The sequence below is a fragment of the Opisthorchis viverrini genome (genome assembly GCF_000715545.1).
Source record: "Opisthorchis viverrini unplaced genomic scaffold opera_v5_2, whole genome shotgun sequence".
NCBI lineage: Eukaryota > Metazoa > Platyhelminthes > Trematoda > Opisthorchiida > Opisthorchiidae > Opisthorchis > Opisthorchis viverrini.
Window position 1 is genome coordinate 3789342 of NW_008751658.1, and position 25182 is coordinate 3814523.

Consider the following 25182-nt stretch of genomic DNA (forward strand, 5'->3'; position numbering starts at 1 on the left):
GGCCTAACCCGAGGGCGCAGGGAATAAGGCATTACTGTCTCATTCCTGATGCGGATGCGCACAGCAGGTGCCTTTTGAGCAGCACCGGGCTCTTTGGTTTTAAAAGTATTTCGACCGTATCGGAAAATTCGCCGGCGGTCACAGTCAACCATTGGGCGATCGGAGTGTGCGGTTTTTGGGGCCGACCTTTTCTAACCCGTCCTTCCTCGGGGGAAGGCAGCATCGCTGCTTCCATAAATATGGACATGCTGGTCGCCTGGAGGAAACACCTTACTGCCCTCACACTCCTGTCGCAGAGGACAGTACGAATTTACCCCCAGACCGCCTCGTAGCACGATTACTCGTAGTGCGTGGTCTCGCTGCTCTTGGTCTGGCTGCTCCCCTTTGGCCTTCCTGGCATGGTTGCACCTTGTGGAACGGAATTCCAGCCAGTATAGCCCGCGGGATCGCTGCAGCACTCAAGCCCGACCACCACGTGAAGGTGGCAGCTTTAGGTCGGGAGTCTAGCTATTTTATGTGTAGGTATTTTATCTAGGTATTTTATTGTAGATATTTCCGGTATATATTTCCGGTTTCGTAAAAACGTTTTCCTGGTTATGGCTGCATGTCAGACTTGAATAATGGTTTGAGTTCATTTAAATTCTGTTGATAGAACCAAACGACACATTCAGCTTGGGACTATTGCGACAAACATACGACACACAAGTGCTTCTCGCTTTTCAGCACATTTAAATTCTGTTGATAGAACCAAACGACACATTCAGCTTGGGACTATTGCGACAAACATACGACACACAAGTGCTTCTCGGCTTTTCAGCATAGATTGGCTTCACTTACAGGACGAAATCTCCACAAAAATCCCAAATCTCCTCATACTACCAACAATAATCGAATCCTCTGCTAAGAAACAACCATATTCTCAAAGCTCACCTTTTAGTAAAACCTAACGACCTCTTCATCTGTACATTTGGATTTTAATTTTCTCCGTATAAGAATCTTAACGTGGTAAATTATAGCTACCTTGCGCAACGCTTCGCGGCCTCTTAGTTGGAGTCCATTGCTTTGTAAACGTTCAAAAAGTTCTGCTTTACGTCTTTTTCCCTGAAAAAAACATATGTTCAGCATACCAGAACCAGCGTCACCAGTCAACTTGACGCCACTCAGATGAGATCCGAAACCGAGTCATCGAAATTACACCCTTTGTTGAATCGGCCACTCGGGCCGAGTCGTTGAAACAGCTATATTCCACAGCATCCTGTGTTCGTTTGAAACAAATGTCTGACATCTAAAGTACAGCATGTTCAGTTGGATCAGTGTTCGTTCCTTCTAAAGATTCCCTTTTCAACTTCCCGTCATGCTGATAGTATTCATTTGAACAGTTTGCTTAGATAATGTTAACAGAAGCGACCTTCGCGGCATTAAAGCAGTCTGTTGGTCTGTTTCTGGTGCAGTAATATCGCCAATGGGCACTTCTAAGTATCGCACAGATTGCGTGTCTGAATTATGCTCTGTCAGCTTTATTTTCTCAACCGATCAAAAGTTCGCCTTTTTGGTTGCTGTTATAGCGATTTTTTAAAAAAAAGACAATCACACTGGTTCGTTTTGCGCTTTTCTATCTAAAACGTACACTTAGTCGAGGAAATCCATGTGTTTGCTAAGTGAACTTTAACAATTTGTTCCGTTCGATAAATGTGATCTTAATTTGTTTCTGAACCATTCCGTGAAAAACATTATGACTTCGGCTTTCACCGTTCATTGATTTTATCCGGATGACTGGGTGACATTTATTAAAGATTGCCTGGTTGCTCATAGTGACACGGACTAGCCAGCGAACATGATATTCCTGTTTACACTGCCATTGAAATTCAGTTCAAGAAAGCACAAAATTTACTTGAAAGCCTAGTTTAGTTCTTGATACAATATATGCAAATTTTTCCGTGTTTTAGTGTGCACTAAAAGTATAATGACCGGGGGGATCAGAAGTAGAAGACTAGTTCAGCTTAACTGAGCAGCACTTTAGTTTACTATCTCATCTTTTCAAAACTGGCAATTGTTTGTTAACACGAGCCGCATAACAAGATCATACTGACTTGCAGCTAAAGAGGCCTGAAAACGAGTGACCTATAATCAGCACTTTTTACAGTTGTTCATAATAGCTTAGATTTATTAAAACTTCAGTTTACTTCGATCAGTAACGCTGAGGATTATTGTGATGCTTAGACTCCGACCCTGAGCAGAAGAGAAGAAAGAAACGTGTTGCATAAATTGCACAATCAGTGTTGTGTCGTGGGCGGCCGTCTATGGTTACGCCTGAACTGAGCCTACCAGACTACGCGATACACAGTGGACAGTGAACTGGGGACACGGCTGTACTGTCAGGACAAAACATACAGAGCGTCTGCCTAAATATATAGGATGACTAAATGGCCAAATATGGTCGTTCGTTTGTTCGTTCTGTACAGCCAATGGCGGTGTTCCGTTCGTGAACGCTTTCAGGCCCACTACGCTGGTCGTATGTTGCTAAGCCGTGTTTGCCGAGAGCCGCCAACTCATCTGCTTTCCGGACGTGTCGTACCGATGGTGACCTTGGGGATGCGTCAGTCTCTGCATATGTGCTTTTTTTCCTGTCTGGGCGCGTCCTGATAATCAGGCGCCTAACATCGCTAACCTTATGAAATGTTTTGAAACTGTAGTACAATGTAAATTTCAAAGAGGGAGTTTCGCTCTATGAAACTGTCCAGGAAATGGATCAAAAGAAAATAGCTAGCAGTAATTCATGGAGTAGAGCTAGAAAACAGGTTTACCGAGATGCTGCAGGAGGCTCTAGGACTCCCATCGAATCTCAAATACAAGGGCTGGATAGGCATTTTCACAAGTAATCTGCATGTAAGCGATTCCCATTGAATAATATCCCGGCTAATTTAGAATTTGTTTCTTGGTAATGCCGATTATTAAGTGACAAAAAAATTTTACCCACTTCACGAACTGTGCAACAAGATACCTCGTTAATCACTGATGGTTTTATGATCTCTTGCCACTGTTATCGAATTGTTGGTCACTCACAATAAAACACACTCTCACGGAATGCTGGGAAAATCTTTAGCGGCTGTTTGCTACGACAAGTAATTACATTTTCTCGTTTTCGATTGATGTGCCAAGAGTACTGGCTAACGTCATTCAGTGTTCTTTTCTTTCAGTCAAACTGATAACTTCATCATAGCTTGTCATAATTTAGTTTCAGGTCGTGTATGACGGTTTATTCAAACTTTTTCAAATAGTTCACAAGAAAAATCATTTTAGCACCTATACACAATAGTCATTTCTGAAGTGCAGATTTCAGGCAAAGATATATTAGATGTCAACTTGTGTTGGAAACGTATTTCCCGAAATTTCGCCCCTAGCCACTTTTCTCTCAAACTGAGCTGAACCACAAACATCGTTAGTAATGGTGTAACTTTGTGCAAGGTCTATAATCACACCACCCTGTCTGTCTCGCTTCAACATTTTTTGAACTTTTAGATGGGGGAACACTCTTGCAACCATTCCATACCAGTGACATGATAGGTATGATGAGACAAAAGTAGAATCCCTCTGGTTTCTAACTTTGTGTATTGAATTCATTCCCATAATAACAAAATGGAATACACTTGAATTTATTTAAATCAGTGTTCTATATAGGATTTTCCCTGCCATCTTCGTTGTTTGCCCCCCGTGCTTATTGAACCCTAGTTCATCTCTGGTTGACTATTGCATGACGCACATAGGAATAAATTATCTTTGGACGTAATACATCACTCATAAGGTTGCAGAAAACTCTTTGGACAGCCCACAACTGGTTTTGTGCTTCTTGGTCTTTATCAGTGCAGTCCCCGAGTTTCCATCCACCTTATGTTCTAACTGAACCAGAATTGCACGAAATTAGAGAACTACACTTGTCTGCAAACCAAATTGGTTTTACGGGAGACAACCGAAACCCAGCTGAATCTCATGATGTTTTCAAGCACTGGAATGTACTGCATCAGGCCGTCTTATTTTTCAGTCGGTACGATATTTTGGATATCGTGATACATGTACAGACGAAATACACTACCCATAATGTTGCTGATAACTCTTCGACAGTCCACATTCAGTCGCTGAAAAACATCATAAACGAAGAATTCTGCTGGGTCTTGGTTGATTCTCCCGCAAAACGAAATTGATTTTCAAATAAGTAGAACAGGGAATTGAAAATAAATGGCAATATTTTTCCAATCACATGTTTATAGTAAAATCTGAAATACTTCGTAACATGCTAAGTTGGATGTCGCGAAATTTGGCAAGAATATCTCAACCGATTGACTGTTATATTTAGGTAACAGTTTTAAAATATAAGTGGACGGTTTCGTCGTTGCAACAGGGGAAAATTGCATTTCAAATTGGTTCCCATGACAAAGTGATTGCCATAAAACAAAATATTCTGGGTGATACAAGTACGGTTGAATCATGAGTGCGAGATCAAAGGTTTTAGTTTTTCCTTGAAATAAGTCTAACTTCGCCTGCAGAACTGCATAAACTTCTGTATGTTGTCGTCATCTGCTAGAACACTCGACGGCTTCCGAAAACTTGAGCTGTCCACTGCATTCGGAGTAGGTATCGTCGTCGACCTGACTTTTGGACTTTTTCTCGGTGAAAAAGCGGGCATTATTGATGCGGCAGTTTATTTGTTCGTCGGAAACTTCCTCGGTTTACAGAATAGTGTTTTGCATGCACACGCAACGGCACCGTTAAACTTAGCGTTTTCGTTGCTTTGATTGATTGATTGATTGGTTGATTGATTGATTGATTGATTGATTGATTGATTGATTGATTGATTGATTGATTGATTGATTGATTGATTGATTGATTGATTGATTGTGGTTGGTTGGTTGGTTGGTTGGTTGGTTGGTTGGTTGGTTGGTTGGTTGGTTGGTTGGTTGGTTGGTTGGTTGGTTGGTTGGTTGGTTGGTTGTTTATGCATCGTTACTGTGCATGTTGTGGTTGCGTCTGTTCTCAAGCATTTGAGTTGCAGTGTTATGGAGGAACTTTGTTTTTAATGTTTACCCTTGTTCATGTTGTCATCACAACAATTGTGAGGCACATTACACTACTGCGCGTGTTGTTTCGTTCAATGCCCATCCAAAAATTTCGCCCCTCTGCGAAGTTTCCATTTAATGCGCAAATGTCGAACGTCCTCAATTTCGGCCGACTCATTACCTCTAAACTTGTGGTATTTTTCTTGATTATATCCCTGGATACAATTATAATGCTCTATTATTTATTGGCATTTCCCCGTTTATCTATAAGTGACCCGATCGCTTTGTTAAATTCTTCTCAGGAAATCTCCTGTGTATGGTTTGGGTGAATGTGATGGCGTTGTTAAGTCTTCCGGATGAAGTTTCCATTTAATGCGCAAATGTCGAACGTCCTCAATTTCGGCCGACTCATTACCTCTAAACTTGTGGTATTTTTCTTGATTATATCCCTGGATACAATTATAATGCTCTATTATTTATTGGCATTTCCCCGTTTATCTATAAGTGACCCGATCGCTTTGTTAAATTCTTCTCAGGAAATCTCCTGTGTATGGTTTGGGTGAATGTGATGGCGTTGTTACGCTCCTCCGGATAAAGCACCCATTAGTGTATTTATGCTTGTCAGTGCAAAACTGCGCTGCTAAACATGCGGTTTATCTCTGAGTTCCGATTTTTTTTATTAGAGCACTTGACATACCCCCAAGGGAGGCAGTCCGTTCGGCCGACTTTTATCTATTATGGTTCGCAGTATGCTTTGCGGTGGTACCAATCACCAACGTGTCCTCACTATATAAAGTAAGTATAATTGGTTTGTGGTTTCCATGACTTTTTGCACCTCAGTGCAGTACTCCGTGAAAAACCCATATTCTCCTTTATACAACGGTCTCAAAATAAACATTCATCTCGAACGGCCTTGAAGATCACTCTATTTTAGAGTTTGACAGGGAAGTACTAAATACTAGTAGTTGATTTGAAATTCCAGGATGCGTTAGGCAAATTGAGAGTTGTAATAACACACAAACCAAAGATTCTCCATTTAAGAAACCCCGACACTATTTTCTATCTTATAAAAGCCCTCTTGGTAACGGGTGGCTTGTTTTTAAGAACAAATTAGAATATCCATTTGTTTACCATAGATGCTGATCTTTTCTCCCTACTAAACCTCAGACGAGGGCAGTGAGTGATTTCGCAGCTCTCTTTGCCTCACAAATTACAAGTGTAAGTTTGGTACACCACAATTAGAAAGGCATGCTTACGTGCCGAATGATTTTGAGCATTCTCAGTCATCGCATAGTGAGATGAAAATGCAAAAAAACGGCATCTTTAACAAGATTCTGATTGCATCATATGTAACGTGACTGAGCGCCATAGCGATCGGATTGTGAGTTGCCATTGAGACATGATTACCAGGTGGATTTGACGGCTCAACTGATTTGCTGATTACGCATCAACTCTTGTTTTGTCAATGTGACCAAAGTGCAGATCGTCCACATATTCAACTTATTTCAGCTTCGTAATTGTTGTCTGAGAAACTGGAAACAATATTAAGACGATCCAGTCGCATATTTACGGTAAGATTCTACACCCTACAAAAGTGTGGCACAAATCAACGAGAATACGGTTGCTAACCGACTCACCAGGCAATCTGATTCATCTGACTTTAGGCACAAAAATTCGCGATTGCAGAATGACGAAGTAATATCTACCCGGTTGATTGCGGTGATTTGCGCATCAGAACTTTTCCCGCTACATGTGATGACGGGACAAATGTGTTCATACCCGGGGAAAATGCGAACACACCCACATACGAGCCTTCATCACTAGAATAGCCGGTATACATTTGCTGAGAACGGAAACCAAAAGCTTATTCTAACTTTGGCACGAGACATTGAAATTGGGTCACTTACTTACGAAATCATGGTTCAACTCACTGGCCCCGAGTAATTACCCAGAGCAAAATCTAGTTAGGACACCCCGTGATCACTCGTCTGAAATTACATCGGATGATAAATTTTATCAAACAAATTCCAACACTTATAAGACCAGGTTTTTCAGACCGTATTAGGATATTCTCCCGTGTGGATCGGGAATTAGGCCCAGTATCTTGTTCTGGGGTCCAGTGTAGTAATAAATCCTCTTAGGATGGATGCCTTGTTCTGAAGTATCTCGTCCACATTCCGACATCAGATCGCATGAATTCATCTCAGATATTCAAAATGGTTCGCAGAACACAAACCAGAGTCCTTTGCAGCTGTGTACATATTTATGAAAGCCCAAATATACGGACATGAGAATAGTATTGATAAAAACTTGCGGTATGAATTCGTATTCTTGTAAGAAATAGTCCGTCCTAGCCAACTGAAAAACAACATCCCGAAACTCTTGTGTTACTTGTTGGACATACATTTCTATCATATCGACACAGCATCCGTCCAACGGGTGTTTATAACTGATTTGCAGGTAGCTGGCATCAAATACATTCGTGACGATCTGTTTCTGGCTGGCGTTGCAATGGCTGCTTCTTTGTGTAACTCAGGTGGTCGCGTTGTGTGGGGTTGTATATGTGACCGTTTGTCATTCAAGGTAGGTCAAATGTTTATCTTTTGTTATGCGGTGAGCTTCTATAGATGGTGGCTTACAGGATGGTTTTGTTCATCTTAAGTCCGCTTTTCATAAAAACCGTTTCGCTCATATTCTGCCAGTGAAAATAGTTTATCTAAGTCACTTGTGTGGTTTCGAATCGGAGTTATTCAAATGTAAATCTGTATGCAGTAAACTAAAGGTTTACTTAAGGTATACTAACCATCACTACTAGTAATATAAACAACCTCTGCTTGCCTGTTGCTGCTTTTTTCAACAAGCGCGCAAGAAAAAATCCCTGAATGTCCTGCTTAAAATAAGTATAGTAATGCCATGTTCGAAAATAACACAAATTTCACTTTCAGATTTACTCGTTTTGTCACAAATAGAATCTTCTGACTGTTCCGCCACGACTTTGGTTCAACAGTATTGACCCTAAAAACTTCTGAGCTATGAAATAAAGAAGTTACTCGCAACTTATTCTATTTTATACATATTTTATATGTTTATTTATATTTAGTTACCACATATTAGTTGACCAAACACAGGTAAATTCATCTGACACAATAAGCTAGACTGTAAAAGAGTTGAAATTTATTTCCGTAGTTTGGTCTAACCTAACGTAACCCTCTTTGGACGATTGTATCTAAGATGTGGCAGAATTCTTTCCCACCAGAGACATCACGTGCGTGTGTTTTACGAAAAGCTTACAATTTGAGATTAGATAGGACCAAAGTCGACCGCGCACTGTTGAACATTCTTTAGCAAGCCTATGAGTACTATGTTCCGTCTCGGTCAACTGATATTCTTCTGTACCCCTGAATTCTCTGGCAATTTAAACCCTTTTACAACTTAAATCAACTTACTCCCGGACGATCATACTCAATGCACGTTTTTCTGAACAGAAAGTCTGGGTCTCGCTTTGTTTGATAACAATTCCTCTCCACTTGATTGTATTTTCAAGCATATGCTAACGTTGATGGTAGTGCACATATTACCATATATTTATCCGACTATCGGAATCAAACTCACTGACAATAGCAGTCTATACCAGACTGGTACCAGCCCTGCAGTTACTTGGTTCGTTCTGACCCTGGTCTTGCTTGCTTTGAGTACTACCTAGGGCTGTCAGGTCGCTAGTATTTTTACGCACCGGTGAAGTGAATCACCGTTAGAATCATGGTTTAGATTTTAGGAGTTTCGTGCAACTCTGACGGACGAAATCCTTTAAATCCTTTTCATCCTAAATGACATGAATCCTGGAGAGGAATCTCAAAGCCAGTATAACTGCTGAATCCTAACTCTCACCACTTACATGTCTGCGCTAGGTTTCTTATTCACTTGAGTTGCCGTATCGCCTGTAACAGAAAGAAATATTATGGTGCCTTTGAGTACTGCCATCCAGGGGAATGTGTGAGTTTTACTGGTATGGACAATTCTAAACAAACACTCCGAAAATTATTTGAATCGTGTGAATTTTAAAATCGCCTTCCATTTGGAAACGTATCATATCAACGAATAAAATGTTTGTCGTTCGTCGACAGGTAGGCATATATTAGTCCATATGGAATGACCGTATAGGTTTTCTATCGTTACGTTCTCCTTTTTTGCATCCTATAACTCATTGACGCAAAAGTTTGATTTGTCTGCTACATAAATCGTCACAAATGTTCAATTTTCTGAGACTGGGCCACACTGAATCGCAGTTCAACAGATAGTGGTCATATAATTTGAGTGTTGGATGAAGACATTTGTTGAAAACATTGCGGTCAGTTGACAAGTTGAACCTGGCGAGCTAACGACGGCAAAGCGAACTTTGATTACTAACTTGTGAAAACGGTGCAAGCCTACTCGATAATTCTTTCCTTTCACATGAAGTCCAATCTCATAGAACCAACTCGAGCTTAGGTGTACCGTGTGGTTGACATTTGAACCGGTCTGTCGGTTAGTGGAATTGAGCTGCCGGAGGCCTACTCAAAGCTGCTTAGCTATAAACCGTCTGTGTGCGTTCGAAGGTTGTGACACTGTTGCCGATTCGAAACCAAGGAAGTTCGGCAAACAAACACGCGAAAATCTGTTGTGGCTGCACATTCGGGATGATGTGATAGTGCACAGCAGTGTACGTTTTTTAACTTGTAGGAGCTAGTGTTATTCTTTGCCGACTCTAATTTGTAGCGCAAGAATGCACTTTTTTGATAGGTCACGGTGACGATGTCTTCTGATAAGTATCCATTACTGCACCACCTGCATTGGATCACATAGTCAGTAGCCAAGCTATTGGTTAGAGGACAAATGATACTATTTTCTCCTAGTGCAAGGTTCAACAAACTTGCTAATGCAACCCACTGGTACTGTTATGGTGAATTATGATCTGTATACTGCTGGTCAGCAAGTCCGATTGTACTTCAGTATATATGCCCTCAAGTTACATGAATCCATCAGGAAAGTTGGTCAAACGCAATATTCTAGAACCATCCTATGCACCGTTTGAACTATAATCCTCGAAGTTACTCCATCAACCGTGATAGAGCAAATATAGTAATGCAGTTTATAGTGACAAACGTTGAGCGATTAAATTATGTCCACGAACACGCCTATGATTCGTATAGTCTTGTAAACTTGTGGAACTTAACAGTATAAGCAGCTGTTCATCGAGCACTTGTGACCTGCAATTCATGTTGCACGGTTAGTTTTCAAATGGCCACCGCATCGGTATAGGTGCGGAAGTGAGATTAAGTCGGACGGTGCATCCTGTCTATTTTTCGGATAACAGGATGCAATGGATTTTATTTGACTCACACAGTCAACCTCATCGGTGAAACTATTACGTTCACTTACGTGGGGAAGCTAAGCCGCTTTGTCAAAATTTTGATCATGCAAAACGTCTAAATTAACGTTGTGTATATTGTGACGTCACTATCTTGACGGTACACATCGTGATACGTCGGACATTTACGCCCCATCGCGTTGGTTATTTTATAATGTTGCTGGTACCGTATTAAGAACCCATTTTTCGTCTGTTCGACCTGATAATTACGACCGCGTTACCAGCACCAAAATGTACTCAGATCTCTTAGTAAGAAAGGCCGTTTTGTAGATCAAGCAAGCTTCGTCTCTTTTTCGCAATCAACATTTCACTTCCACCGCCATCGTTATACATAGACAGCTAAGGAATGTAGTCGTGGTGAAACTAGACTGCACAACACTAATCCCATTTACCTTTTACGAAGCCAGATAATTATGATCTTTGAGCTTCAAATGTTACCCAATATCATACTCGTCTGGTTCATCTTCAGTGGAATTGCTGAGGGATCAAACTGATCCCAGGCTGCTATATTTAATTAGGCTTGTACGCCACATAACACTTGCGCTTAGGATAGCGATCACATATACGTGTCCACAATCGAATGGGAACACCCAGTACTCAAAGTCTTGATAAACCTTGTAGTGGCATTCACCGGTGTCCAGCAGTATCAGGCTACAACTATTTTGAGACGTCACTACTGGGGGTGCCGTAACTTAGAAGGCTTCAGGTAATCAACCATCACTATCTCTGAACCATGGTTCATGTAAGCTGGTGCCGATGGATCCGAAACGAGGCACTGGGGAAAAGTGTTGTGCTGTGTAATGGAGACGTCCACCGGTCCCGAAAGCAGCAGTGGTTAGGCTGTGCAATACGCATCTCGAATCAACAGTTACTGAGAGAGAGCCGTTTTAGATTCCCGATTCAGTAAGCACAAGCAGAGGGTTGGTCAACATCTGACCTGGTAAACAGGTTTGAAAAGTAGTTCGAAACGTCTGGGTACTGGTTACTGGGTAAGAATGGCCAAACTATTAGGATAAATCCGAGTGGTGCCCTGTAGGATATGGGATTGCTGTTGTCAGCTTCTTTCCGGAGTGTCTGAATGGGTGTCTTCGGATGTGAGCACCTTGGAAGGATTGTGTCGGACTAAGACTAAGACCCTTTCCACCCGATTTAACCCATTTCTTCACAATATGTCTTTCAGTTGAATTATTGTTATACGGCAGCAAAGAATCATCTTTGGACGTTAGATTTGTGCTGTTTTAATGATGGTGATAGTACTGAGCTTTAAAATTTGCTATCAAGCTTCCAAGGGGCCGATAAAATTCACTGGGAAAGTCTTGGAAGGTAGAAATACATGAGAATGCCGCCTGATAGCAGGTATAATTGGCTGAATTTTATTTGGTCAGACATCTCTCCACATGATTATTTGGAAAGCTGAAATAGACACACCCGTACAGGGTACCGTAGTTTTGTCCGGTACTGAATGGTAGCGAGTGCCTTTTAAGCTGTTCTAAATTTCAGTGCTTATATATTCTCCAATTCGGTGAGTATACTCTTGCTTCCGAGAGATGACTACCGTGGAACACGAAAGTCGTTCATTAAACTGGGGACAGTTTGGAACTGACCCACATGTAATCGTTTTGGAAGGCTTTCAAAACGATGAATTGATTTATATTTGGGAGAAATTTTCCTTTTGAAACGAAAACTTCATCAAGCCCAGTGATTGGGTTACCAGTTTTGGTGAGTTTTTAGTCAAATGGAGAAACAGTAAACAAGATCTCTTTTGGTTGAAAGATGTTGTCGCTGTGGATAGCAACGTCCAATGGGCTCCCAGGGTGGAGGAATATTGTGTTTGCGCAGTCCCACAACCTATGCTAAACCTTTTTGTTTTATCCACTTAGTTCAAGAAATGGATCCCTCTACCTGAAAGAGGATAAGTATAATTAATATACATGGTACGCTATATCTTTGATATGCCGCCGGTTTCGCTTCGGCCTCCCTTCGAATCCAGGGTCGGTTGATACACTAAATAGGGCAATTTCGAGAGGTGGCTATAGTGTCCGTCAAAATGGCAGAAAAACGATGATACTTTGACATGATTTCCTTAGGTGGGTCTTTCTACTGAGTACAGCATTAGTTGTAGTTGAGAAAAACGAATCGACACGGCATGCTCAACCAAAGCCTAAAAACTGTATTTTGGGAAGTATTTGGAAGCTCCTCAAATGTCCCTCTCCATGGCAAATGCAAACCACGCTTCTGATCACACTGATATGGTCGGAATATAAGGAAATAACTATTGGGTTAACTAACCTGATTTAATTTGCCGAAGATAGAGATCGAATGGAAGTAAATTTTGCGTGAATTTGTGAACAAGTATAGTAATCTCTTCAAGGGCACTCATTTGCATACTGATATGGTTTTCACAGGGAAATTACCTGGATCCCGACCGAACCTCTTGTTCATGGTATTTCTCAGATAAATTTAGTTCCAAAAGGTCCCGTTGTGTTTCAGCTGGCACGATATTCGGGATGTTGCAGTATATGTTATAATGTCTACATGCTCAACCAAAGCCTAAAAACTGTATTTTGGGAAGTATTTGGAAGCTCCTCAAATGTCCCTCTCCATGGCAAATGCAAACCACGCTTCTGATCACACTGATATGGTCGGAATATAAGGAAATAACTATTGGGTTAACTAACCTGATTTAATTTGCCGAAGATAGAGATCGAATGGAAGTAAATTTTGCGTGAATTTGTGAACAAGTATAGTAATCTCTTCAAGGGCACTCATTTGCATACTGATATGGTTTTCACAGGGAAATTACCTGGATCCCGACCGAACCTCTTGTTCATGGTATTTCTCAGATAAATTTAGTTCCAAAAGGTCCCGTTGTGTTTCAGCTGGCACGATATTCGGGATGTTGCAGTATATGTTTATAATGTCTAATAATGACAGACGATCCTGCAAAATACCTACAAGTTACGTTCTATGTGTGTCCTGCCTGATCTAATGACACGCTGTATGATTTTGTGGATTGGCAACCCTAGACACACAGAATTCATACTACAAAATTCAATAACCTGATCTAATCCTGTAATAGAGAGGCAGTTGAAGCAGAACTAAATAGCCGTTGGAATAACCTTGCACTGTACTATCTTGTCATTGTTATTTTTTTCAAAACTAAACATTTATTTACTGTTTCACCTAACCGGGATAAGTCAGGCGTAATACTTAACTGGTACTATTCACATTAGCATATGAGTTATTTTATCACGTGTTTTGTAAACATACGTTATCCGTATTATGCAGAATTAATGACTCATGTGGTTACTCTAAGTATCTCGCCAGAGCAATTTTCCATATACAAAGTTTCTGTTCTATGATTCGAGTAAGTATCAGGAATAATAATAAAACTACAGGTGAACTGTACCAGGTAAGTGCTTTCGCTCAGTTACCGCCCTCAAATCCACGTTAGAGCGTAAGTAGCGTAAAATTTACAAATCACGATCTGACCACTAATGCGTGGTGCCGTTTTTTGGAGAGTTCCATCAAGTAGGTCAAAGTGATGATCCCACCACTGAGTCAACACTGTGCATGTCAAATAAAATCAGCCTTCTTACATTTTGTGTCTGAATTGGCACAGAACCACAAGTAGCCAACATAAAAATTACGTATGTACATACATATGTATACATATGTATGTATGTATAGGCAAATGAGTTTGGTGCCCCAAGGTTGTAGCGTTCCTTCACCGTCCTATTAGGCATCTAAAACTTGATCTTCTCACTTGATATATACGTGTTTCTTTGGGTTCTTCTATAACGAATGAATTCTTCCTAGGTACAGGTCAAACTCAGTCGCAGCATTTGTACATTCCTGAACTTGTACTAACGTATGGCTGGTATTGTTTCGCCTGTGAACCACCCAGTATCCTTCCACGATGTAAGTGATCTTGCCTTGAGATCTCCTATATTCCTTAAAATTAGGTGACACGTACGAATTCTAGATAATTTACAGTGCCTTCTCTTTATACATTTGGAGAATTGTCCTCTTCAGCCGGCAAGTTCACAAATGCAATGTCTGTTAAAGTTTTGATAATTTCAGTGCATCAAAATCAAAATCTTGCTGTCACTTGTAACAAATTTTCGGCAATCATTTTTGCAGCTTTTTCAATGTGAATCCAGCTCATCCGCGGTGTGTCACAGATTTCCTAGCGCTGCATCATTTATTTATACCATAACAACACCAGATGAGTTTTGTAGCTCCTAAACGCGCTTCATCCGAGGTGGTGCGCTTGTTTCAAGCTAGAAGGCAATTACATGGGAAGTCAGACGATGAAGTTGGCAGGTTGTTGCCTCACTGAGAACCCGTGCTTTCCTCCATAGACACAAATAAAGCTTTCTTATCTCTTAACTCGCAATATCTTAATTTCACCTTGGCTAGCCTTGTTGTTTTTACCATGTTTACTTGGACGTCGCATTTAGTTTAATGTCCTTTTCTGAGATCATTTCTCGTGCGAACCCCCTAATTTATTGGAAAGTGTGTGAAAAATTAAAATTCCGTAATTCCATAGGACCCCGTATTTGTCAACAGGAAGTTGGACTATGGGGATTTTACTTGGATTCTCGTCACTGATTTACCTGGCCGCAGTGAAATACCTAATGCAGCAGGGAGCCTTTGCTCTACTACTGATGACTGGAGTGTTATTGTTTATTTGGGTACCAGTAAACTTTGTCCATTCCAGTTCTTGTTCTTCTAGGATAGTGTGTAAAAATCTATTGGCCCGGCCTAATCCAAACCGGTAACTTAAGAGTCACAGAATTATTACCTGTTATCGTCGAACTTGGATTCCATATTTTCCCAGTTATTTAACGCAGTCTTCCCGGATTTATGATATTTCCAGGTACCCATGTGTTCCATGATCATCGTCTGGACAACCATGCTGTTCACATTTCCGCATATTTCGATATTTAGTGGTGTTAGTGCGAAGATTTTCTACACCATATGGGTATCAATGCTGTACTTTTGTCAGTGTGGTATATTTGTATTTGCTCCAACGGCGACAGAGATTTTATTTGGCCCGGTTCACCTCGCCGTCAACTATGGACTTATCTACAATGCCTTCGTGAGTGATGTTTGATATATTCTATTTCTTCATCCAGTTTAACTATGTGATAGCGTATCTGGCAATGTATATCACCATATATTACGCCCTACCACATATATCACATATTATGAAATTAGGTGTCTGTTATATCTGCTGATTCGTCAATCTGAGGTAACTGCTGCTGACCCGCTCAAGCGCCTAGTTGCCGAAAAAAAGCCTCACGGAATGGAACACAACAGCTGTATTCCGAACAATCGAGTGCTAGAGCGTGAGTGCATGCGAGTGCCAATGTACAATGGTCTCAAGTTATTTATTGGAGGGACTCGGTCCAATGCTGACGTACACGGTCTGGCTGCAACTTGCTGCATTTGCGGGGGCGTTGTCTGACCTTGATCAACGCTGGCTCGCGCTGTCTGGGTATGATACAAGGCTGTGACGCGCTGCATATTGAGGGTGTGTTGTCTCTCTGGTCAGCATCTAGCGCAGCTGAGAGTCTCGGTAGATTTCGGACGTTCAGTGATTGCTTTCAGGAAGCTGACCTTCCTGATAATGTAATATTCCTTTAACCCTGTGTGCCGCCTTTATCCTGATTGTCATTAGACATCCCCTTGGAACCTGATGTCTAATATCCGACCATTGAAAATAAACGCTTCAATCTAAACGTGTGATATTTGGCTTACCTTGAATCCTCCGAATTCCAGGAGCTTTCAGAGAGGAGGTCCCGTTGCAGATTGCACATATAGGTCATTACTTGAAGCGCCTCATGCCAAATGTACAGCAAACAAGCCAAAGCAGTCTCGGAAAACAGCTTATACCAGTATAGCCCAGACCTTGAACACTCGTCTTTTGACTGGCCACGGTTTTTCGACGTGTGATTCTGTCCATACAATGACCAAAGCCAGGCTGCGCGGTTCAGGGAACTGCATTTTCGAGAATTACCCAGGAAAAATTTCAAAATGCTCCACATAGTACTTTCAGTTTTGGAGAGTTAGAGCTTTACAAAATACTTTGTGTGCAGTTATCCTTGATAATAGCCAAACACTTCTGAACAAAGGTATAACGGCTTTGTTTGTGAAGTATAACCCAGATTCCGGACATTTGGCACTCCTTGTGGGATTGAAAGCAGGCTGAATTAGGATTTGTTTTCATTGTTTACTCTGGTAATTTGGATAGTCTGATTTGCTATGTGAAATTATGCCAAGCCCCTATATAGTGTTTGAATACACTTCGGGAATACTAAAGCCCCTAATTAAAAATTCATCGGTTTTCGTCAAATATGTAACAGTGATAACTGGCTTGCCAAGTCCAGCGCTAACAGTTAGTGTGCACAACGAAACTACTCAAGTGTTCCAAACGAGTGAATATTTAGTTCACATGATTATCTGAGCAACATGTCGCTTCGAGTTCGGCATCAGAGGGTAGTTTATAAGTATAAAACACCTCTCTTAAATGGACGAATTTACTAAACGATACTATGGACCCATCGTCAAAAGGTATATTGTTTTTTATACCGGTGCAGTCTTTGCAATCAACCGTCGCACACGAATACAACTACCCTCGTCAATGGACATTATTTATTTGATAGAAAATATGTTGTCGTGGATATTTACTCATCTAATAACTCGTTTAGAATAATTGATTTTGGGACACTCCACTGGTGAACAGCTTTACAGATGAGGTGAAATAAAAACTACCAATCCTCTTGAGTTATAAAAATCAGCTTACTCCCTGATTCTCAACCCCAGGTGACGTGTATCAATTGAATCCCGGTTATTCAAAACCACGAACATTGCAGAGGTGGATGAATCCGTGATCAGCTTCAAAACGCAGCTCCCGAAGTAGTTTTTATTTGACCAGTGATTTTTCTGTTGTTGAAGCATGATGGTTTTCCGAGAAAATCTTGGCTGATCATCACGTAAAACACCATCCGTTTGAAGTTTTATACCATCACTCATTGTCATTTTTCTGCTTGGCTTGGTAAGGTACACATTCAGTAGGTTTTCAAGGTGACTCCTATGCTTCCCACGCTTAATGTAGAAGATTCACAAGACGGCCGATTTAGTAACAAAGTTGAAATGCCTCGCCGTTTCGCTATTTCTGATAGTCGATAATATCTGCTAATATTCAATTCCGTCAACGTTTGGGCCTCCAGATCGTGGTTGGCTAACAGGAAACTTCGCCTGAATATCATCCAAGTGACTGTCATTCATTTCAGATCGCAGGAAGCATGTTTGCGTCCGTCATGAATATGGTACCCATCCCTGGGAACCGTGAGAACCAGGCTTTCGTTATCAGTGGGGCCATGTGCATTTTGTGTAAGTTCACATTATCATCCAAATCACATGCATCGTGCTGCTTATAGTGACTTTTGGTGACCTCTAATATCGCCGCGAAGAAGACTTCCGTTACCCACCATTGACTTAAATTCCACCTGTCTACCGTGTCCTTAATCGCCTTATATGATCTCATGCAAATGTTTAATCGCGTACAAGTTATAACTGTGTTTTTCAGCGATGAATTTAGAGAACCTGGCTAGTTGCGATATTCCATGATCGTTCAGCTAACTGATTTGCGGATGAGGCTCGGTGGTAGTCTCCTATAAGTATCTAGTTACATCTTGTTAGAACATTCCCAATACTATAAACATCCAACGTTTAAATCCTCAACGACGGATTTTGAACGTTACTGATTCTCTCAAGCGCATTATTTTTCATCCGTATGGTCTTTTTCAGCGCTCATAATCGTGTTCTTCATTGAGGATAAGAAGACCCCTAGCCAGTGTCAGTTCATCAACTTACCACTTCGGCTGCGACGAAGATTTTCCAAACGGCCGATTGCAAAATCCCCCGATGAAGCTAATGGAGCCAACAAAGATAAACCTGTCGCGGCCTAGATTTTCCTCTCAATTAATTGTCAAACACCCGTTAGTGTTAGTCCGCCTACGTAAAATCACAAGTTCCCCGGAATTCTCTATTTTCACAACTTTTCTCCAAGTTCTATAAAGGCTTAATTATAAGGCCTTCAACTTTTTCGTTTCATTTGGGGTGCTATTCGTTTACTGTGCTCATTCACAAGTTTAGCCTACTTACACTCAGATGTCCTATTCGTCCCTATTAGTATAAGGCCTCTTAAGTAAGTCCAGAACACCCGTTATTATTTTGAGATGTTCCTGCATGGACAAGCTCACAATCCCGAACGCCCCTCTGACCAGCAGACATTCGAGGTGTGTACTATCATAAATACGTTTTTAACCAAACACTTATTCTCCGGAAGGTCCAAACCACGCCTCAGAATGAAAGTAAAAAGTAATCAAAATTATATTTTGGAGTCATTGAGATTTTTACGTGCATCACACTGGCCTCCATCGATACCTAACGCAAGACAGTTTCCTAGCTTTTCATTTAGAAAAACCTCGGTGGATTATATGTAGAACAAACGACTTCTTGCAGAACGCTTTTGCCTGATGTATCTGCCCATTTCTCGCAAGCAGTATGACGATGTTCTTGGATGCTCGATGACTAGTGTTGGTGTGTGCTTCAAAAACCTCATTAATGACATTGACCAAAGAGAATTTACAGTGGACCAGGCCTGCTTGCTCACGCCGAAAACAAAAACAATGGACGTTTTGGCTTTTGAGACCATGTTGGCAAACCATACTGAGTCCATTTTGGTGAAGAACACCACTAGGACTGCTTCCCATCTATCTCTTGAATGCGCCTGTGTACCAGGTGCTAATGAGATATTCAAAATTCCTTAGCCATTACCAGGTTATCGTAAAGTTATCTGCTATTCTTCAAAATCTAAATGGTCTTTCCAATAATCTGGGTTACTCAAAATGAATATTTATTTCTCTATCCAACGCACCCAGAGTGAATATCCCTAAGATATCGCAATCGTGAAATCCAGAGAAACTCGGGTTTTATAAACACTGCCAGACTTTTGGACCAATTGTATAATATCTGTTGTGAGCAGATCGTGAGAAGTGGTCTGTAACTGAAGTGCAAAACTTTGAAGTGGCTGTCAACCTATATGACCATCTGAATGTCAAATAGTGTCTGAACCATCGGTCCTAGTTTAGGAAATTATAACTAACCGCATAACCTTGATCAAACTAGGTGTCTATCAAGAATCTACAAGTGCATATCTGTGCCTCATTCTTTATAATCGCTTACTTGCGCGAACAATAAAAACGATTCGAAAAAATCACCAAGAAATCATACAGTGATTAAGTAACACAAAGGCTGCAAAACGACTGTTGTGACCGCTCCCTGAAAGCGGCAGTGTCCCGTACCTTTAATGCCGCACTTTGCATCTTTCTACAAGACTCGTCTATTTATGCCTTTGCCGAGAAACACAAGGAGATGTTCATCCCACACAATACTGTATACATGCCAGTCGCCTAAACTGTTTAGGGATTCAAGTCACACGTGAAACGGTCGCGCGCTGAAGCCCTAAGTATCAACACAAGACCGCACTACTTCAACCAGGGTGATGGCGCTAGCATCCCGTCTATTGCCTTGGACTTACAGCATATTGTAGTAGCCAGCCTAATTTCAAGCCGGGATCTCAAAAATAACACATCACAGCCAGCAAAACAACAGTCGGGGCATATCCTAATCAAACCACACACACGGAGCTATTACACACAAACGCGTTGGCCGCGCATGATTGCCAACTGACATCAATCAAAAGACAGGATAGCGGACCCAAGTGGCCCTGCATTTGACTCGTATTTATTTTATTGGAGATTTCATTGAAACCGACTGCCTACGGTAACCGAAGCGTCGGATAGTAACGTCTAATTCAACTTCGCTGCTTTCACTATCCGAACCGATTCAGGTCTGGGAAGCCTAAGGTGATTTACAGTCTAGCAAATCTGCTGCAAAAGTTTTTGCGACAAAAGTGTTAATATCAAGAAAGTGGGTCGACAGAGGTTCTAACCTCGTAAACGGTGAATGAACGTCGTACGCAAACCTGCGCGCCAGACGCCTGATGGCCATATATCCCAACTCTACCTCTGGTACTGTGGTGCACGGATTGATTAAGCATTTCGAAATATCACTTCATGAGAATGAGCCTGATTTCCTCCCTGTTCAAAACATATCCTGATCTTATTCTTATCCTAAGACAGAGTGTCGCCGTTTTCGGTGTTTAAAGTGTTCCTTTGGTCCGAAAGATGCTTGTGAATGTATAAATCGCCGGAATACGTGGCTGTTTCAACCAAATTCTGATCTCTGACTGTGGTACGGTACATTCTATCCCGTAGACCTATACTAGTCCACGGTAAGCCTTCGTCTATGGTCCACGGCCACTAGTGACGGTAGAGAGTGATAATGCCGATAATTTTCTACAACTTTATCAATAGTATAATGGCAAAAAGTTATTTGCCTACGCTCAGACCATGAACCATTGAATGTTACTACTCTTCTCGGATCAAGCCCATCATGAGTTCTAATTTCCGGTAACCCGACTACATCTACTGTACGAACTAACATTGAGTTGACTTTCTGTGTTTTTGCTATACTGGGTACGACCATTGTTTTGGTAGATAAATTCGCTTGCCTAAACAACTGCGTGAGTCGTGGACTTAAGTAAGGCTAATCTGGATGGGAAAGTCAAAAGTTTCCACTGTTAGCTTGTGACCTATGAAGCTCTCGTGGTGTCAGTTTGCTTGATAACGACGAGTTACATCCTGCGGCATTGCGGTTTCTATTGTTTTATAAATCAGAGACATGGTTCCTGTGCTTAAAACCACCTATGTATTCAACCACCAGTTTTTCCTATGCACCGCCTGTTCGTTAAAAACACCAGATCAGCATCTCTGTGGTAATTCGCATAGTTTTTCAAAGAGACCTAGACTTAACTTTGCACTGGTATGGCCATAAATTTCGCATAGTAGAGGCCGTCTAACTGGTAGACTTCTTCTATTCTCAGCCTTATGTTGAGCACGGGAAAACAAACACAAGTTGGGAACTTCTGACCAGAAAAATTTAACTGGTCAGCCGCTCCCTCCTGGATGGTGAGCACCGACCCTGAAGTTGACAGCTGGTGCCACGGATACGGAAGAAAATGTACCAAAGATGTCACTTTTGGTGCGTAGGTATCTCACCTGCTACCTCACCAGAACAGTCCAATACAAGCAATCCAGTTTTCCAAAGAACCACCAAACTAGCTTTTCGCAGCTGAAAATAACGTACAGTTGGTACGTGTTTCATTGGTAATTAGTAGTACATTATACAAGGGAACATAGTCCTGGAATTTTCTCAAAGAAACACAAAACAGCCTACGGATTACAACAGAACATCAATTCTTAAGCAAGAAATTGAATTTTTCTTTACTCTCATACATCTCTCGAATATACTGCCGAATTTGTATTGCTAGCCGATTGCGTCTCGCTAACTGAAGGCGCTTTGGCCGGTTAATACATCACCAGGGTGACCGATTTCAGTTTATATGACAAAACATTTGACTGATGTGTATTTCACCGGGAAAAATTCTTTTTGCTTCGGATACAAACAGGAATTATTTTTCCAGGACTGAGGTTAGATCAACAAACAGTGTTGAGGATATTCACTATAAATTGTCCCGTTTGTCTTAGAACATTAGTCACCCTGCAGTCATACTATCGATCCTAACATTTTCACTGTAAACGACAGGATGGAAACGCTTCCATTATTAACCGTCTTAAACATTTCCTTCAGCTCCCCTTAAAGTTTTGAGTGAAACCACAAGTTAATGGCCTTCTGTAAAAGCTAGTAAAGCACTTCAAGGCATAATCAGTTAAGTTTCTGTCATGAAACTCCATTGAAGATCGTAATGACTGGATTCGCCTGGAGTCCACCGAAACTAGGAGATCCGAATACTGCATAGCTGAGAGATGAACCCTGATGTGTCAGATTTGTGCACAAGAGAGTGCTAACTGTACTTTTGTGGGCCAGCGGCTTTTTATGGTTGTGCAAAACTGGTGGTGAGAATCCCATTGGATTCACGCTTCCTGGATGGCCCCAAATCGTTCACTTTAGCTTCTTGTGTCTCAGAATACTACACACTGATTTCTCTCATCATGTATGTGGACAGTAGAATAATTTTTCTTTCTTACTATTTGCTTTTGCCCTGGCAAGCCAACTGTAATATTTTCTACGTAACCACTGAACTTCATCATTCCGCTTCAAACGCGCAACAGGGTTGGCATCCTTTTCAAAGTTTATCCGTTACACTGAAATATACAAAATCTCATCCAACGGAGCCAGATGGCCCAGTCATTAGAGTGTGAATTTAGTAATCGGAAGGTCCATCGTTCGAACCCAACCTCTGCCTCTCGACTTCCCCTGCCTAGGCTTGGGCAACTTGGTAGTATGCCAGCCTCCTAGCGGCATAGCAGTTAAGTACCGAAAGAATGCTACGGCTGAAGGTTTTCCTCTTTTAAGACTAGTACGCAAAGCTAAAAGCGGCTTGTGGTTTTTCTAGCTAGAAATCCTAGTAGCCCGTTTTAAGTTTGATGATATGGAGAAGAAGTGAAGCAAGATTCCGAAGCAAGATGCAAAGATCGAAAATCAGTGGTAGCAGAAATACTGTGACGAAAGACAAACAGTTGTGTTTCAGAATCTGCAGCTCCATTCTTTGTAATTTCGTCCGATATTAGACCAACACTCCAAATCACATTCACGCGTCCATGATATTTCGTACCATAAAGCATTCACACGTTTCAGTATCTGTATGAATCAAGCTATCAACACCGTTTGACGCGATCCATATATTAATATTATCAGGTATAATAATTGCTTGGTTCTTCTGAACGTTTTGGAGCATTTTTCACCTCACTCTCCAGGTTCCTTACTTACCTCAGCTAGTCTTCCCTTGCGATGATGAGGGCGCGTGTTGCGCTATCAGTCCCGTACTTTTGGAGGGTGGAATAAGTGAATTTTACAGATAAAAATATTACCCGAAAGCAATTGTTGAGCTTTGACTAGGTTGGGATAGATAAAACAGTCAGCGGAAATCATTGTGATTAAAGAGTATTGTAGCGGGAAGCGAATTACTATCTACTGTCCACCTACTGTGTTGGAAAAACGGCAACAAAGACTGTTAAGTCCTTCATAAATATTTTGCCACTTCAGTGTGAGAAAGGTTTCACGCATAACTTAAACTTAAGCTAGTTGTGAAGCTAGAATTCCGTAGTTTCAATTTTCTAATATATGTTGCATGTTTTTTGCCCATGTTGCGATTTGTTTTGTGTTACTCATCTAGGCTGGAAAAGGGAGGTGGTGCTTACTGAATGCCGGCCATACATCTGAACTCATACATACACAAACAATCAACAACACAGAGAACAATTATGGGGAGGGATGGCGGTCGTAGATGAGAAGATAAGTAAAAGGTTACAAAACTGTTCCGTGGACATAGCTCTTCCTGGATAGCGGATGTACGGCGGAATACGCACACGCTGGATTTCCTGAGAAACGCAGGTCAGTAAACTCATTAGTCAAATGAGTTTCATTGTCCGTCACGGAAACTCAAGATCCCAAAACCTTGCAAACATTTTGGTATGTTGATTCCGAAGTTGAAGGCCGATCAATCGATCGATCAAACAATTCTAACCAATCGGACTAAAAGCCCGCAAAAACGAGAATTTCGTACCAAAACTTTTCAGCCAGCAACCAAGAGATCAGCCGATATTTCACTGTAGATTTGCGTACCATTATATGCCGGCCGGGGCTACGGATGAAAGAGGTTTTCAAGCAAATCTTTAATCGATGTCTTTTGCTCTGTTTGTCTCACAGTGTACTCGCTGCCGAAAGTTTGTAGTAAGTGATCATGGTGTTCGAAAATCGGGCAATCCCCTACAAAGTTTTAAAAATCTTTGGAAGGAAATAGCTGTTAACATTTACCCGCACCTAGAATCTATTTCAGAGAAATTCGGTGACATCCTAGAGCAAAGGGTAGAGCAGAGGTCCTCTAGCAACCACTTAGGAAGCGGTGGAAAATGTTGAATTGGTTTGTAAAAACCTCTGATTGTCGCTAGCGACGTTTGATGTCTCCAATCATTCTTTTACTGTTATCTTAACTCAGCTTCTACCTCACTTGGTACTCACTCATGGAACTTAAATATAAACATACCAGTTGGAAACCTATAGAATTGCCCTATCATACATCACCATTCACTTCCAAGGCTCTGGGCCCGTCGCACAAGCCTCGTTCTTCTGTTTTTGTTTCAACCTTTGATGTGATAAAACTAAGCTGGTCGGTCTTTGCATGTACCCTAAATACCTTGCCGCTGGGTTCCTGCTGCGTCTCTGAAAGTCAAAAACACGATCCAAATGCAGTTGCTGAGATCATGGCAACATCACTATCTAGATGCTACGCACTATGAAATTTGTGTGATCCTGGAGCTGCTGCAGTGCCTAATGTTTTTGTTGGGATAACCCTAAATTTATCGTCTGAAACCTCATTACCCAATTAAATATTAGTAAACAGCCGACACTATATTTCCCGACTTTACACTTCGACAAAATTTGCGCTGGTCGAAATACTGGAAGCTCTTTTTCGCATCTTTTTAAACACCGACGAGATGTAGGTCCGATTCATTGAAGGATATCTTCCTAGAAACGGCCACGCTGTTGACCACCATGAAGAGCTCG

General features: G+C 41.3%; 1 protein-coding gene across 1 annotated transcript in view; it reads left to right on the forward strand.

Annotated features, from left to right (window-relative positions):
- The window catches only part of T265_00235 (hypothetical protein), a gene marked incomplete at both ends in the record, with an annotated part of 69074 nt that extends 50523 nt beyond the window's left edge, over window positions 1-18551 (forward strand). The window contains 4 exons of the mRNA XM_009163943.1: window positions 7512-7634; window positions 15341-15562; window positions 17760-17859; window positions 18277-18551. Coding sequence (XP_009162207.1) covers window positions 7512-7634; window positions 15341-15562; window positions 17760-17859; window positions 18277-18437 — 606 coding nt within the window. The remainder of the gene's footprint in view (window positions 1-7511; window positions 7635-15340; window positions 15563-17759; window positions 17860-18276) is intronic.
- Window positions 18552-25182: the final 6631 nt, after the last annotated feature.